At 51.6% G+C, this 17,393-nt stretch overlaps 1 protein-coding gene across 5 annotated transcripts; it reads right to left on the minus strand.

The window, feature by feature from the left end:
• Nucleotides 1–299: 299 nt before the first annotated feature.
• On the minus strand, nucleotides 300–16,408 carry NOM1 (nucleolar protein with MIF4G domain 1). Of its 5 annotated transcripts, XM_036356150.1 has the most exons (12): nucleotides 15,708–16,408; nucleotides 15,280–15,647; nucleotides 13,082–13,209; nucleotides 11,285–11,480; nucleotides 7,047–7,370; nucleotides 5,068–5,178; nucleotides 4,210–4,374; nucleotides 3,335–3,456; nucleotides 2,613–2,745; nucleotides 1,824–1,955; nucleotides 1,439–1,548; nucleotides 432–606 (listed from the first exon to the last, which is right to left on the minus strand). In XM_036356150.1, exons 1-12 carry the CDS (start codon nucleotides 16,384–16,386, stop codon nucleotides 432–434), a joined length of 2,643 nt encoding a protein of 880 aa, XP_036212043.1. In that variant the 5' UTR covers nucleotides 16,387–16,408. The 5 variants fall into 5 exon arrangements, with proteins under 5 accessions (XP_036212044.1, XP_036212041.1, XP_036212046.1 ...); XM_036356151.1 differs by having other exon boundaries at nucleotides 300–606; nucleotides 7,248–7,370; nucleotides 15,280–16,408; XM_036356148.1 differs by having other exon boundaries at nucleotides 300–606; nucleotides 15,280–16,408.
• Between the last annotated feature and the right edge of the window lie 985 nt (nucleotides 16,409–17,393).

The following is a 17,393-nucleotide window of genomic DNA, read 5'->3' on the forward strand; positions in this document are numbered from 1 at the left end:
AATCAATTAAATATCAGGCACTATATTTAACTGATGGCTTCTGAACTTTTAACTAATATGTTTAGAAAGATAAAAAAACATGTCAATTTCTTTATAACTGCACCCTCTAGTGGCCCATCTTATCTATGAAAAAATAAGAACCACACAAGTCCCACTTTTACTCACCCTAGTCCTGTTACTCAGAGAACACTGTCCAGTGTGTCTGCCCATGCCTCCTACGCACACACACACACACACACACACACACACACACACACGTGCACAAGCCCTGAAAAAACTGGTTTACAACACGCACAATATAACCTTGGATCAAAAATTATCTCAAAATATAATACTGTAAATACAACAGACCATGATATGGCTCTCCCCAGCTTTTATAGCCAGCAGAGTAACAGGCCTTTGGGTTAAAAGGGCGCCTGGCAGATAGGTCCCTACATTCTCAGCGAAGGCCTTCCTTGCAAGGCCTTGGTGGCGAGCTCCGCTCGCTCCCGCAGCGCACTGGCCTCCTCGGCACTGCGGTGCGCCTGCACGCTCTTTAGCAAGAAGTGGCTGATGAAGAGCTTCAAACCTTCGCGCAGCACACCCAGCTTTGGGTTGTCGGACACCCTGGAAAGAAACCGTACAAACTGTCAGGCACGAGTTGTCGACCTAGCTCTCCGTTCTAGACGTCTTGGGTGGGGAGACAGAAACTATTGCTTTTAAAAAGAGAACTCTCGCCCAGGCCTGTGTGGCTCAGTTGGTTGGAACGTCGGTCCCGTACACCAAAAGGTGGCAGGTTTGATTCCTGGTCAGGGCACATACCTAGGTTATGGGTTCGATCCCCAGTTGGGGCACATGTGGGAGGCAACTGATTGATGTTTCTCTCTCCCTCCCTGCCTCCTTTCCTCTCTAAAAAATAAAATAAAAAATTTGCAAGGGAGAATTTAACATACCCTATTTGCAAGAAATCATTACTAGTTTGCTATCAGGCAGGTTTCCTTTTCCCAAAATCTAATGTATAACATACTGTACTAGCTTAAAACTAAAATTGACTTAACCCTTTGAGTGCCAACCAATATCCTAGGAACTATGCTAAAATTGCCAAGGCATTTTTGCTGATTTTACAGTTTAGGAAAAAAAATTATGAATCTCAAGTAGATGAAGTTACATATTCAAAAACTTAAGGAAACCTTTACTGCATTTGTAAATCTGCACTTGGGTGCCATCTGTCAATAAAGAGTGAACTACTAGCATCTAATAGTGACACTGCAGCAGGAGCGCGATAGCGCTCCCGGCACTTTTGGCGAAAGACAGAAGGAGCACGATCGTGCTCCCTGGCACTCTAGGGGTTAAGTAGACACAGAGTACAACCACCTTGCTTTTACCAGTGAGGAGTGACCTGTAAGTGGGAACAGCGCCCTCTCTTTCCCACGATGTGTCAGCAAGGCTGGGACCATACCTTGCGAAAATGAAACAGAGGTCTTCAGCTTCTGTTCCCATCAACAGCACATGTAACACTTCTCGTAAAAAGTGGACTCTGGGTTTATCCAATTCACTGAACTCAATCACCTACCAGTCAGGATAGGAAGAAAAATAAAGTTACATTGATTTAGTCAACTTTTCCAATAATTTCTAAATAGAGTAAAAAACAACCCCCCCTTAAATAAGGCTATGTCCAGCTTTATAAAATGACGGAAAGCCTACGCACTGCTGGTGGGGAGGTCCAGCAGGCACTTAATTTCTAGACTTGAGTGAGCAAAAGCACAAGCACAATTTTAAGGCGCTAAATATAAACAATTGTCATCATTTTCATTGCTTTCAGTAGTTTCAGCTATCTTACAAACCTTTAAAATGGAAAGTGGGAGTGATTTTGTCTTCAACAAGTGGGCCACCAGATAAACCAAATTGGAGAAGTTGGTGGCTGGTAAGTTCTCTAAGTCTCGAAATTTGTCCCATATGCTGAACTGGAACGTCATCTAATGTAAGAACGGAAAAGAAGAAAAGTTTAAACGCAACAAGTTATTAGAACAAATGACTAAAAATACGATCTAGCCCTTGCCGGTTTGGCTCAGTGGATAGAGGATGGGCCTGTGGACTGAAGGGTCCCTGGTTCGATTCCGGTCAGGGCACATGCCCAGGTTGCAGGCTCAATCCCTAGTGGGGGGCGTGCAGGAGGCAGCCGATCAATGATTCTCTCTCATCATTGATGTTTCTATCTCTCTCTCCCTTTCTCTTCCTCTCTGAAATCAATAAAAATATATTTAAAAATACAATCTAAAGATACTCTGCTTATTCACTCATTTGTAGTATCTTAAAAATCAAGACTCTGAGGACAACTCCACTGTCCTTTCTGATGCACAGGTGACAGGAGACAGCCACACGCCCCTCAAGGCAGCAGGAATGTTGGAAAAGGACAGTTTGGTGCGGCACCAGAGGCACTCCGCTGGTTACTGGGCTGTGACAGTCCCTTACCTGTGCCCAGAAAGGTGACATGGCAGACACGGCTTCGGTTGAGGTCAGCTACTCTCCCCGGGACCTGCCTAAGGTCCCACCTGGGGTGGGCCAGTCTGACAGAATGCTCAGAGGACAGCGGAGCGCTGGCCTTCTAACCTGTTGGCCTTCTAATAAGTTACCTGGAACCTCCTCTCATAGTCGCAGAACTTGCCGGCCAGGAAGGCGTAGAAAGGGTTGTACGTTTTCTCCTGCAGACAGCAATCCATGAGAACGTGGACTATTTCCCTTTCCTGCTGGTCCTTAAGCCCAAGCCTACAAAACACAGACAGCAACGGGGAAATTTCAATTTGCCAAATCTGAACAGGTTTAAGGCAGAGACCTTTCCAGGGCCACACCTCTCTGGCAGTTTGGTTAAAAGGGAGTGGAGCAGAGGTGGGGGTTAGGGTTAGGGTTAGGAGCGACAGGCTGGGTCCTGTCCCCTGGCCTTAGTGTTTCTGGCTGTGGTGACCATGGAGTCGACACTGATTGGTGAGTCTTGTGCCAGCTACAAAGGCCTGTCACTGGTTCTGAGGGACAAGAAACAGGACGAGCACTGGACTGTGAGCCTCGTCAGGTTCCTGCCATCGTCCTGACTTCCCACAAAAGCACACTTCCTGCCAGTGCAGGGCCGAGTTCAGACACTGTCCAGCCCTGTACTATTTCCCTCTATTTCATTCTGAATTTGAAGCAAATGAGGAAAATTCCTATCACTCTCTTTAGGAGTACCTTGCACAGGCACTTTTTAAATCTTATTGCAACTAACTACAGAAACGATACCAGACCATTTTAAATTTAATCTGGAGATTTTAAGCAATTCATGACAATCAGCAGCCACTGGGCCATGCGTTCACACAATGCTTACTTCAGAAGCTTCTCAAATGCGTCCAAGAAATCCTCACTAGTCATAATTGTACAAAATATGTTTCTCCTGACGTCGGTGTTCATTCTCTGCTTTCGGGCGAGTTCCAGCATCTTGGCGCTAACCTGAAAAGGGGGACGATTGAGATGTGGGTCACTCAAGTTTTAATGAGATCTGTGACTCTGGTTAAGCTGCAGTCAGTAGAGTTAGGTTTCTAAAAAATAATGCGTCCGGTTCTATGGCTTGCCCTAAGCGTAACTGTGAACTGTAGGCACGCATATGTAAATGCAACATCTTTATTCTTGGGTAACTCCCCAGGCGAGAACACACTGGATGTGGGAGATTGCCGTGGCAGAGGCCTGTCAGCCTGAGCAACAAGGAGATAAGACAGAGGTGAGTGGCCACAGCCACAAGAGCCGCAGTGATGTGGGATCCTGGGACAGAAAAAGGGCTTCAGGGGGGAAAAAGAAACTAAAGAACATGTGGACTTCAGTGAGTATAAAGTACAAAGAAGTGCACAGAACTTTGCCAGTCTGAGCTCCGGGTCAGTGCCCAGCGGCCACATTTCCTGGGAGGCAATGTGTCTGTTTCAAGAGCCGGTCTGTTTGCAAGTGTTCTGATGTTCTGTGCCCTCATCCAGTTTCTAACTCTTTCATGTAACGTGTTTTGGGACTTGAAACAAATCCCTTATAAAGTAACAACAGAAATTGAATTAAATCATATCACAAAATAGTACCAATTTCTACAAGGTCTGCAAATAAGCCCATGTCTGCCCATCTCAATACCATCCAACAAAGAGGAAGGTGGCCACTCGAGGGAGAGCCAGAGAGGCGCCGTGGGGACAGCCACACGCTGGTCGCGGTGAGCTCGGTGCGTACCGTGCCTGCCAGTGGCTTCTGCGGGGCCTTCTGCTGACTGCTGATCATGGGGGCCCCGCTCCAGGCTGACCCCACGATCCACCAGCGCCCCGTCTGCTCGGCATTCAGGATGCTGTCCCAGGACACGCGCAGCTGAGATTCTGTGCCCGAGCCGGCGCCACGCACCTGACGGGAGGAAAAGGAGCTGGTGAAACGCTTCAGATGGACCAGTCTGTCTGCCGACCCCCTCCCCCAGCCTCATGTTTCTGACAATGGCATTTCTGCTGTGTGCACACTGTGATAAGTCACTGACAACTGGGACGTCACCATGTGGAATAATGCCAAGTGAGAGGCACTCTCCCAGGATCCGTGTCTGAGGTCTACGGGCCCATCCCCGCCGTCCGCTGTCACAGCAGAGCAAGAGGCTCAGGCCACAGGGAAGCTCCGTCTGGCTGGTGGTGGCAACACGACCTAGAGGGGCCTGGGGTCTGCTGAGTCAGTGGTTCTGGATCTGACTAAAGAAAGGGCAGACTCGCCCTGACAGGGTCTCATGTAAAAAATACCCAGGGAGCTTAAATTAAATAGACAAGCCCCCTCCTCCGTGCTGAAACGCCTCTGGTCCTGATGGGGCCCTCTTCTAAAGTCATCAGAAGGTTCTATTGTGATTTCGATGTGCAGGCGAGTCCAGCACTACAGGCTAAGTCTCGGGGATGCTTAACTCCCAGGGACTCCCTGCACATGGCCACTCACTGGGTCTCACCACACAAACTCCTGCTGACCAGGCCAGGCACCTGACTCACAGCTCCAGCTACCTCCCAGACCTCCATGCTGGGCTCACGTCCACACGGAGGCTCAAACGCCACAATCAAAGTGACTTACCAAAGCCCTTTGCAATTTCCTCAGTTTCTCTACAGGCTCAGGGTCATAACCCGGAATTTTCCGCATGTCATTGTTCTTCAGTGCCAACATCGTCTCCAGCATAAACCGAATCTTTAAAAAAAGAGAAAACATCATTTCAAATTGTCTAAACAACTGACCTTTCAACTTGGGAATAAATAAACCAACTCTGCACGTGGCCATCACTGGAGATGGTCTCAGGCAGACCATCTCTACTGCAGCCTCTGCAGTATTTTAACAGAAATTAGATCCAGCACGGACCTCCACTGGGCTGACCACTACCCACAGATCTCGCTCCCTCCCCTGCTCCGCTGCCCCTCCTGTGCTCCTTCCCGCCTGGCGCTGTGCTCTGAGTCACTCCTCCTGTTGCCATTCCTTCCCTACTCATGGCCTTTTTATTTTTTCAACTTTTAAACTGAAAATGTTATACTTATACTTAGAGAAAAGTTGCTAGAATACTACAGACACTTCCCAGAAACCCTTTTCTGAGATTTCTCCAATGTTGACTTTTTAAAAAGTAACATTTTTATCGATTTCAAAGAAGGGAGAGGGAGAGATAGAAGCATCAATGATGAGAGAAAATCATTGATATGCTGCCTCCTGCACACCCTCTACTGGGGATGAAGCCTGCAACCTGGGCATGTGCCTTAACCAGGAATAGAACCATGACCTCCCGGCTCATGGGTCACCACTCAACCACTGAGCCACGCCAATGTTGGCAAATGTTGGCTTTCTTTGGTATAATTCATATACCATAAATTCATTTATTGAAAGTGTATGCTTAGTATATTCAGGATTGTGCAGCTATCTCCACAATTTTAGAATTTTCATCACTCCTCTCCCTGAAAAGAATCTCAAAACACATTAACAGGCACACCCCAATTCCGCCAACCCTCAGCCCTAGGCAACCACGAGTGTACTTCCTATCTCTGCTGACTTCTGTGTTTTAAGTCTGACCTCTGGGCACTCAACGTGGGGGCAACTTCTTTTCCAGAACACTCCTGCTTGGCTCCTGTGACCTTCTTCCTGCTTCCTTCTCTCGACCATGCAGCCCCAATGTCTGTCAGCTTTGCAACCATGGCCTCAGGACCTCCTCAGAGGGCTCAGACCACACCTCCTCCCAGCGAACCCAGGGGCCGTCATTTCGGGATTTCAGAAACCACTTAGTCTTTCCTTTTGAGCCTGTGTCCCCTCCTGTGTGTGCTGCTGTCCACTGAAGGCCCAAGCTGAGAACCTGGGCTGACTGACCCCCTCCACTCCTCGCTTCCCTCCCACCCACACCAGCCTGGTCAATCTTGACTCCCACACCCACGTCCATACAGCTGAGCTGATCCTTGCCACTGCTGTCTCTGACCCCTACAGGGGCGTATCCCTGCCTGACCACCTTCCTCTTGTACGTTGTAGCCAAAGTGACATTAGCGTGAACACTTCCCATGTTCTTTTCCCATTCAGAACCCTTCAGGTGCCTCCAGAATAAAAGCCAAAGTCCTTGCAATGGCCTCTGTCCTGCTCCCCTATGGGCCCCACACGAACCGGGGCTTCTGTGCCCTCCCCTATCTTTGAATCTGCAGAATAGAAAATGAGGTAGGAACTATGCTCAGCCCCTTTTTCTATAAGGGGAAACTGAGGCTTGGAAGACTCAGGTCACATTGCTGTTAAGTGGCTGAGCCTGAACTCCAGGTGAGCTGACACCTGAGCCCCGAGCCCCGGGGCCTTTCTCAGTAAGCATTTTTTGAATGGATGAGTGTTAAATAAATTGATTATTAAACTCACAAAATACCTCAGTTCTTAGTAAAGAAACAAGGTTCGTTCACATATTGATAAAACCATCAAATCACAGGAGAAGATAACAGATTGCTAGGAAATGAAACGTAATATTTACCCCAAACACTTATTTTTTAAGTGCTGGTCAGTTTCTGAGCATTAGGCACTTAGGAAGCAGGTTGAGTGACCCCTCGTACCCTGGTCTGGTCCTGGAACTTGCTGCCTGCCCCGCTGGCTTTGGCCTGGGTCTCTGTGATTAGTTCCTTAAGTGACAAAGCATCATCTTTTCTCAAGGAAAAGCCCACATTTCTCAGCATTAACAGGATCAGTTCGATATCTTTCTCTGTGAAAGTTCCAATAAGTTTTTTCAAAATGTCGAAGATGAGGAGAGACTGTACCACGTGGAAGTTATACAAATGTGCAATGATGGTGAATAGGTTGTCACACTCTTTGCCCTCGGTTCCCTTTTTATAGATGTCATCAAACTTCCTCACCACGGCCTCCAGAAAGTGAGCCCCAACCTGCACAAAGAAAACAGACCAGATGTCATCGCCAACACCTGACAATCCTGGCAGCAAGTTACTCTCAGGGATCCTTCTTTTGAAAAAGCTTAAATGTTTATGCTGAAAGAGTCAGTACTTGTAAAATTAATGCATAAGTATACACATGGTAGGATACACACTCCCACAGGGCACATGCTTTAACCCTTTGCAGGCGTTTGTCTACTCTCAGACACCAAAGCTTTTTTACTGTTCCGGTCGTGTCTGCTCTCAGCCACCACAGCAAGGAACCGTACGAATCTTAACTCTATTCATTCATGTATCAGTTCATAATTTCTCTGAAAGCTCTTAAGTGTCTGAGCGACCTTGTCACGAACCAAAACATTGCCCCGACAAATCAGAGCTATCGAAACTCAATATAAACAAACGCGGTCGTTCCACACGTGCCATGCAAAACACCGTGGCGAGTCAGTCGCCTTTTGAGAGTGAAGAAATCGACAAGCTTCGGAGATACTTCGCAGAATTTCAAATAAAGCTTTACAAATTACGTTTAACTGTAATTAGGCATTCTCGCTTGTTAAGATATTTCAAAATAATACTCCAAAATGGCAAAAAGAAAGTTACCGAAAGAAGTGTACTGCGAATCTGAAAGTAACGATGAAGAGTTTTATTTTGGCACCTTGACTACTGACTCTGACATAGAAAGTGATAATGTTTGTAGTGATTCTACTAGTAGTGACGTAGTTCCAAAAAAGAATTAATAAAGCTTGTTTATCCTTCATAATCTCGCATGTTATGTATCACTGCTCTTTCAATGGAAATTAATTCCGACCAGTACGACACCCATGTCCAAATTTAATACGACCGCAAAGGGTTAAAACCCAGTCTGAGTGCGCAGTATTGATACACCACACGGATGGGTGAACGAAGCACAGACAATCTGTCACAGCACTCGAACCTCCCCTGTAGGTACACCCTCTCGCTTCAAAATTGAGGTGGACTGCTTCAGCCAGCAGCCATCTGGTTCCTTGGAAAAGTAGCACAACACATCCCTGCCTGCAATGCTGCACATACAACAGCACTCATTCTGAAGTGCAGGCTGAGCCTGGAAGAGGAGGTGGAAGCAGGAAACCCTGGGGGAGGGGTGCAGGTTGTGGGGCTGGTTAAATTGTGGGTGCAAGTGAATTCAACTAGACAGGTTAGAGTCAATATACACATGTCATTGCCAAAGTGCAAAAACTAAACGTTAGAAGACTCCAGAGAAAAGCACTGATGGGCAGGAGGGAAGGATGACTCCACAGAGATGAGCGCCAATGGACTGGGGATATTCTTTAGTTTATAAATAACTTTAGCCCTAGCCGGTTTGGTTCAGTGGATAGACCGGTGGTCTGCGGACTGAAGGGTCCCAGATTTAATTCCAGTTAAGGGCACATGCCTCGGTTACAGGCTTGATCCCCACTAGGGGGTGTGCAGGAGGCAGCCAATCAATGATCCTCTCTCATCATTGATGTTTCTATCTCTCTCTCCCCCTCTTCCTTCCTCTCTGAAATCAATGAAAATATTTTTAATAAATAATTTTAACCTGTCAACTCCCCACTCAAGCTCCATCACTAAAGATCAACTTGAGGAGCATACTATGACTACTACATTATGTTCAAATATAACTTAAAAATGAGAAACTAGAATTCTGAAGACATCAAGATAAAACCAACTTTGCACATGGTCATCACTGGAAATGGTCTCAGGCAGACCATCTCTACTGCAGCCTCTGCAGTATTTTACATAAATTAGATCTGGCACTGACCTCCACTGGGTGCTGGGTCTAATTTATGTTATGCATTAAATAAATTCAAATTGAATGTTTTCAACACAGGAATGGATTTAATTATATCAAATTTTCAACTTATTTGATTTCTTCAAAATAAAATATAACTTAGTGTAGCATTTAAAAATAGCAATACTGTTCATGTTACTGAAGTTATTTAAGCACATACATGAATTCCAATAGGATTTTAATACAAATCTGATGTTTTATTTTTAAGTGGCTCAAGAGCAATTCAGTGGTGACTCATGCCATGGGCTTCGTGACCCACTCTGGACTCCATGAGGACCTTCCTGGTCCCATAGAACTGGAGTTTAATGGGCGCGGCATCTGGAGAGCTCATCGCTCTGGCACAGGTTTCAGGGGACACCATTAGCTGAAGCACCATAATGGCTTCCCTGGAACAAGTCTCTCTGGTGTCCTTCATGCTATGAGTGAAGGTTGAGAAGTGGACCAATAACCTCATGTTTTCATGTCCAGTGGTCAGGGTCTATGGCTTTTATGACTCAGTGAAATTCTGTCTCAGGCAAAACCATTTGGTTTGTGGAGGATCCTGGTCAGACACAGAAGGGTGGGGGTTGGGGGGTGAGGGGGTGAGGAAAGTCCTGGAACAGCGCCAAGTCGTGGCAACACAGGGCAGGAGGTAGGCGCCCCGGCCCGTCACACTCTGCAGGGAGGAGCGGGACTCGCTGTGGTGAGGATGAGTCGCTCTCAGAAACAAAACCCTGACTTCAGAAGGCCGACTTCCTAAGCAACTGGTGCACATGAAGCCTGAGCTTGTCCTCTGCCCGCATCCCTGGTGCCCACACACCCTGCACGTGCCACCTTGCCGGTAGAAGTTAACTACCTGTAATGAGCACGTACCCAGGCTCCCGAGGACGCTCGCTACTGGTAAAACTCGCTAGACCAACTATAGAGGCAGAAACAGGGGCAGGAACCGAGTTCTGGCCGCAGGTAGCGTCTGCCCCACACTGCTGTCACTGTGGGACCCTAACACCACAAAGGAGACTCACTGTGGCGAGTCTGTGTGTGGTACCGTAAGAGCCCCCCTCTGTAAACCCCAGTGATTCTCCAGACTGGGACTGAGAGAGCAAAGACCAGCACATGAAATGGCTGTAAGACCAGGGCTGTGAGCGACAGCTGGCCCTGGAGCCAAAGCACGTCCCTGCCCTGCCCCAGCTCATGGGCTGGGACATCACACAGCTCCTCTGGCTTTGCTGAACTTGCAAAGTGGGGTCCAATCAACATCTGCCCTAAGTATCCCGCTGGGAGACCACAAGGACCCTGTAGCGAGGACATGGAGCCTGGATCACACTGGGCCTTCTGCAGCGGTGCTTTGCGGCCAGGCCTGTTCTTGGGATGGGGCTATCAGAAGGTAAAGAAACCAAACCCACCATTAAGACTGTCTCACACACAGACCCAAAGGCATCCCCAAGTTCTTCCTTGCACAGAAACCGCACCCACTAAGTAAGCATCATGGCCGACTCGCCACCCATTCGCCTCCGCCCTTGTCTGCACTCTGGAAATAGACCCCTTCCTTCAACAACCCTGGGACTGGCCACATGGAGGGAATGGGGTGCTGACTCGGAGGGTGATGAAGGGGTGGGGACAAGGACACTCAGCGGCACCGATGAGGCACCAGAGTTGTGCAGCACCCCAAAGAAAAAGCTGCCGCAGCCCCGCCTCAGACGAGGACACGGGCACCGAGGTCTGGGCCTGCCTGCTGGCTCCAAGCCTAGGCTTGTCACTGTCTCCTCACGGGGGTCCAGCTTTACCTGACATTCTGGTGGCCTTCTTACTTATGAAAAAAAAAGAAAAAAAAAGAAAAAAAGATCTTCCAACGAGTACAAACACCTCAGAGGTAAGATCACACCCCCCCTGCCTTCTGAACTCCTGAAATGAGTCAGTGTTCCAGGGGAAACACGAGGAAAACGAAGGCAAGTCTGAGACGTAGAGAAAGATAAATAAATAACAAACACTTGTTAGGATGAACCCCGCACAAAGGCAACCGCTGACCAAAATCAAGTATTTACTGGATGTGGTTTAGAATATGACACACACCAGACTGTGCTGGCCGCTAAAGCAAGCACCGCTGAGACCCACTGCAGCCTACCTCGATGCCCACTGTGCGGTGCAGGATGCTGACCAGGAGGACGTGCTCCATCACCAGCCTGCCCGGCATGGCCGTGCCCGGAGCGCAGGCACTCATGAGGATGCCCGTCAGGGTGTCGTTCATGTCCTTCCTGCTGTGGGCCATGTACAGCTCCTCCAGCTGCCCACTGATGGAGGCCAAGTTCGGCTCACTCAACCTGCAGACAGTTATAAAGACAGAGCTGCAGTGACGTTTCAAATTAGGAATTACTTTTTAGGGCAGTTAAAAAAACCAACAGAAAAAGCTATCAATACCACCAATGTCCACGTCCTAGTTCATGGACACGCTGCCTCATGAACAATGTTTACCCTGCCCCCCAACAGCCCCGCATATATGAGGAGGACACAGTCCTCTGGAACCCTGCAAAACCGTGACTGTGGTTTTTCCTTTCCGGCTGAAATGCAGCCACAGTGAAGGACACACAGGACTGCCCCTAAGACCGATGCCCCACTTGCACGCTAACCTTACGTCCCCAGTGGAGGACACACTGGGCCCCCTTAAGACCAGACGGTGCTGAGGATGCTGCATGGGAACCCTGCCCAAGGTCCCCAGGGAGCCATCCTTGCACGGCAGTATGTGCTGTTGGGAAAAATTCCCACATCCCATTTTCCTGTCGATATGAAAATCTCGGGCTCCTAAACATGAGGAAAGGCTGCCCTGTTTCCTGGGTGGAGAAGGAAGGAATCATGTGCACACGGAAGCTACGCACTGCACCTGTGCTCACCATGTTCTGCCCTGGCTGGTGTGTCTAAGTAGTTATAGCATTCGCTGGCCCATGCACTGAAGAGTTGTGAGTTCAATTCCCAGTCAAGGGCATGTAACTGAGTTGCAGGTTCAATCCCAGCCCTGGTTGGGGCACGTACAGGAGGCAACCAATCAATGTGTCTCTCTCACATCGATGTCCCTCCCACCCCTTTCACTCTCTCTAAAAATAAATGGAAAAAATATCCTTGGGTGAGGATTAACACCAAAAAGCAAAATTTCAGGATGCACCATGGAAAGTGTTTTGTTTTCATCAGAAAGAAAGATTTTAAAAAGCAATGGGGGGCGGGGGGGGGCAACAGTGGTAGCAGGAGAGCCATGGGCACTGGCTCTGTTCTGTCTTGAGCAAGGGGTGGCACTGCAGAGCTGTGCGCGTGCGTACGCATACACATACATACATACACACACACACACACACACACACACACACGGAATGAGCCTGGGGTGGAGGACCACGCTCCTGACTGGAGGGCCACCTTGGACCATGAACTGGCTCTGCAGGGAAGAGGGCCAATCCTGCTGCCCCTGCTCCAGGACGTCTCAGAATAACCAAGTGGGCACCTGCATTGCTTTTAAACTCTGACAGGTTCAATGTACCAAAGAGAAAAGGTGAGGATTAAAAAAAAGAAAAAGAAATAAGCCAGTCAGTGGCCACAGTCCTGCCCCCTCACTGTGTTTTAATTCCTGGGATAGTTTCTGTATATTTATGTATTTATTTATTTTTAAAATACATTTTTTACTGATTTCAGAGAGGAAGGGAGAGGGAGAGACAGATAGAAACATCAATGATGGGAGAGAATCACTGATAGCTGCCTCCTGCACACCCAACCCTGGGGAATGAGCCCACAACCCAGGCATGTGCCCTGGCTGGGAATCAAATTGTGACCTGGTTCATAGGTCGAAGCTCAACCACTGAGCCATGCTGGCCAGGCTAGCTGTATTTTTAGAAAACAGACCATCTCTTTCAGTGACAATGTAACAGTGTTTCAGGGTTACCTGTTAATTAGGCCTTGGACATGCTTCTTCAGCCGTTCTCTCTCTTCCCTTTTCCGGGCAGCCACTGTCTCCTCAGCTCGCAGCATGTGAGGGGGGAGGTACTTTCCCGCATTTTCACAAAGACTCTGCTAGAAAGGACAGAAGTAAGTTACAAAAATGTACACTGAGCAAACCCCCTTCACTGTGCTCACAGAACTGGCAGAGCTGTGACCACTGACAGCTGCTTACTAACCATCAGCACCCGCGGAGCGCCCCTCAGCACCTGTGGGCTCACCGTGGGCGCTGATGTCATGCATCTCCCACTCATTCTTTTCCATCTGCAGTGCAAACTGGCCGTGTCCCTCTGATCTGCGGACAGAGCTCTACATTCTACCCTTGGCCCAGGTTTACTTTCTGGGGACAGAACACACAAACACCAAAGGTACCACCAGTTTTGTAGGGAAAGTGTTCTAAAATAATTCCAAACTGCCCTGGCCAGGTGGCTCAGTTGGGTAGTGTTGTCCCATACGTCAAAAGGTTGCAGGTTTGATCCCCAGCCAGGGTGCATGCATTGATGTTTCCCTATCACATCAATGTTTCTTTCTCTCTCTCCCTCTTCCCCTCTCTAAAAATCAGTAAAAAAATGGTAATTTCCAACTTGTTGAAAACTAGTATCTAAATTTACATGCTAAAATCAAAACCAACCCACTGCTCACTAGCTCCTAGCGTAACAACTGCAAGGATTACAAATTGTGATCACTGGCCAACACTCCCTGGGCACCCGAGGGACAAGCCTTTAGGAAACATCTATAATCACGGCCCTTGGTGTTAGTGACTTAAGCCTATTGGCGAAAGCACTGATGTACACGGAAACGGTTACACTTGAGAAACCCTTAGTTCACACTGTGCGCCAATGACCTCAACGGCCTGGGGAAGAAAACCAAGACTAGTGAGAAATAACGTTCTAAGAGGAACTACAGCACTCGGACCTGCTCAAAAAGCGCTGGGTCCCAGGTACCAGGGAGAGAAGGGAAGGCAGCGTGTTGCCGAAGATGGAGCTAGATAAACACCAGTGAGAAAGTGAGGAGAAGCCTTGCAAGCAGAAGTAATCTATCTGGAGGGAGATGATACAATACAGCGGCCCCTTTTTGGCAGGGGATCCGTCCCGAGCCCCCGTGGATGCGTGAAACTGCAGATAGTACTAACCTTTACCCTTCAAGGAAGCACTTGGTGCTTCTTTCTGGCACATCCAAATTGCCAGCGTCACCATGCATACACTTTGGGGCCATTAAGTAAGGGCTTTTGAACACAAACGATGCAATGTTATGGCAACTGATCTGAAAACTCGGATCCTACGGCTACTCAGTGACTCAAAGGCGGGTAGCACAGAGTGTGGGTGATTCCTGGATGGAGCACAGCATGAGATCCCATCACCCTTCTCCGAACATTTAAACTTAAAACTTACGAACTGCCCGGTGGGCACGCTTCAGTGGTTGACCATGGACCTGTGAACCAGTAGGTCACGGTTCAATTCCTGGTCAGGCACGTGTCTGGTTTGCGTGCAGGAGGCAGCCGATCAATGATTCTCTCTCATCACTGATGTTTCTACCTCTCTCCCTCTCCATTCCTCTCTGAAGTCATTAAAAATATATTTTAAAAGTCCACTTATGAAATGTTTCTCTGTGTAACTTTTCATTTAATTATCTTTGGACCCTGGTTCACAGCAGGTGACAATCCACACAAAGCAAAACTGTGGATAAGGGCCACGTGGTGAGAAGGCAGCGGGACTTCCACCGGCTGCCTGCCCGGTGCCCGCGGGTGCCGCCGGCAGGGAAGGCGCAGGCCCGGACGCCGTGTCCCGTGTCCGGTGGTGAACCGGACCTTCAGGGTCAGGCTACTGAAGGGAGTGCTGGCGCCCCAGACTCCCCCGGAGCCCCGGAGGAAAAGGCAGGCGAGGGCGGGAGGGGGGGGGGTCAGGAGCGGAGCGAGGGGAGGGGCCCAGCCAGGCGGGGAGGCCGGGCGGAGACGTCCTCTCAGGGCGCCCGGGACTGGCCGTTCAGTCCCGGGATGGGAGGCCTCTGGGCCCCTCCCTAGCGCGTCACTGTGGGAACTCACACGAAAAGCCGGCAGAGCCGGCCCACCCTCCCGGCCGAACACACCGCCTGTGCCCGAGCCCCGCGCTCCGTCCCCGTCGCGAGCAGGGACTGGTCACTCGATACCTGAACGGCTGCGTCCACATCCTCCCGGGAATTCTCACTCGTTTCTTCGTCTTCCGCAAACCGGACTCTCCTTCCGCCCGCTTTCTCCTTCGCTCTCCTCTCTGCCGCTGCTTTCTGCGGCTCTTCCGCCGGCGCGTCCTCCTCCTCCTGCTCCCCGGCCCCGTCCTCGGCCTCACTCCCCGCGTCGCCTCCATCCGCCGAGTCACTCCCCGCGTCGCCTCCATCCTCCGAGTCACTCCCCGCGTCGCCTCCGTCCTCCGAGTCACTCCCGGCGTCGCCCCCGTCCTCGGCCTCACTCCCCGCGTCGCCTCCATCCTCCGAGTCACTCCCCGCGTCGCCTCCATCCTCGGCCTCACTCCCCGCGTCGCCTCCATCCTCCGAGTCACTCCCCGCGTCGCCTCCATCCTCGGCCTCACTCCCCGCGTCGCGGTGGCGCGCCGTCGGTCCGTCGTCCTCGCTGCTGCTGTCGCACAGGCCGCGCCCCTCCGCCGCCCCCAGGGCTCCCAGGATGTAGTCGAGCCCGTCGCGGGCGAAGCTGGGCGGCACCGAGCCGGCGTCCCCCTTCCTCCGGCGCCGGTGCAGGCCCAGGCAGCGCTCCAGCTTGCGGATCTCTCGGTCCTCCTCCTCGTTGGCCGCCAGAAGCGCCCGCCTCCGGGCGGCGGCGGCAGCGGCAGCGGCGGAGGGCCGGGTGCTGCCGGCGGCGGCCCTGGTCGGGGCCCGGGGAGGCGGCGGGGCCGGACGCGGTGGCCGTGGGGCCCGCCCCTCGGTGCCCTTCGCCCGGGGCGCGCTCCCCTCCCCGGCCCCGCCGCCCGGGGCTGCGGTCCTCTGGAGCCGGCGCGCCTTCCTCAGCTGTCGCTTCTCCTTCCTCAGCTCCCGGCGGCTCTTCCTCCCGCCGGGACGCGCGCGCCGCTCCGCCCGGGGCCCCTCGCGGCCGCCGGAGGGCCGGCCCTCGCCGCTCGCCTGCACGAACTCCTCCACCGCGAGCTTCAGCCGCTTCAGGGGCCCCGCCCCGCCGCCGGGCCCGCGCCCTTCTCCGCGCTTCCCGCGGCCCACGCGCCGCCGGCGGCCGCCCCGGCCAGACGCTCCCGCGTCGGTGGACGCCGCCATCTTCCGGACGCACGGATGCTGACTTCCGGGAGGGAAGGGACTTCCGGGCGGAAAGCGGCACGCTGCGCGGGGCGGGGCGGGCGGGCGGCGTCCCCTGGCGGCGGGAGGGCGGCAGCGCAGGGAACCGCGCAGCCCACGTGTCCCAGTCTCAGAACGGTTTGTAAACCGAGGAGCGGGGTGCAGGACGCGGCCTCACTTCCCACGCGAAAGCCCCGCAGATCGTGGTGGAGGCTCCGCACGCCCTGGCTCGGAGGGGCCGTGCTGGTCGCATGGCGGGAGTCTTCCCCGGGCGCTTTACCGGGTGAGAGCATGCCCTAGGAAACTGGCCTGTTGCTCCTCCGTGTACTGATGGGGATCTTCGTGCTCAGCTTGTGTTCTGAGACCTTTCCACTCACGCCCGGCCTCCCTGTCTCTGAGTGCCGTGTGGTGCTTCTCCTGGGGGTGCTCCACCATTCACTCCTCTGCGGAGAGACACGCACCGGTGAACCAGCGTCCCGAGGCCGTGCCTGTGGGAGCAGTGACCGTGACCTTATTCGGGAAAGGGCCTGTGCAGATGTAATCAAGCTCAAAGGAGGGTTTGGATTAGGGGCCCCAACTGCAGTAGGGTGTTCCTATAAGAGGGAAAACGACTCACTCCCAGGCGGAAGGCCATGCGATGGGGAGAGCGTGTGTGTGTGTGTGTGTGTGTGTGTGTGTGTGTGTGTGTGTGTGTGTCAGTTTCCAAGCCAAGGAACCGAGGATAGCTGGCCACACCAGCAGCTGGGAGAGACCGGGGCTGATTTTCTCTTGCAGCCCCAGGAGAAGCCCACCCTGCCCGCACCTTGATTTCTGGGGATGAGTATTTGGAACCCCCTAGGCTGGACGAGCTTCAGTGTGGAGAGCTCTGGTCGCTGCCCACCTGCCTGGACCACAGTCTCCTAAGCTCCTGAGAGAAGCGCCACGGGGGAAGGAACTCCCAGCCCGCAGTCTGTGGGCTTGGAGCAGGAGGGGGTTGGGGGTGCCTGGGG

The sequence above is a fragment of the Myotis myotis genome, unplaced genomic scaffold, assembly GCF_014108235.1.
Source record: "Myotis myotis isolate mMyoMyo1 unplaced genomic scaffold, mMyoMyo1.p scaffold_m19_p_25, whole genome shotgun sequence".
In the NCBI taxonomy this organism is placed as follows: domain Eukaryota; kingdom Metazoa; phylum Chordata; class Mammalia; order Chiroptera; family Vespertilionidae; genus Myotis; species Myotis myotis.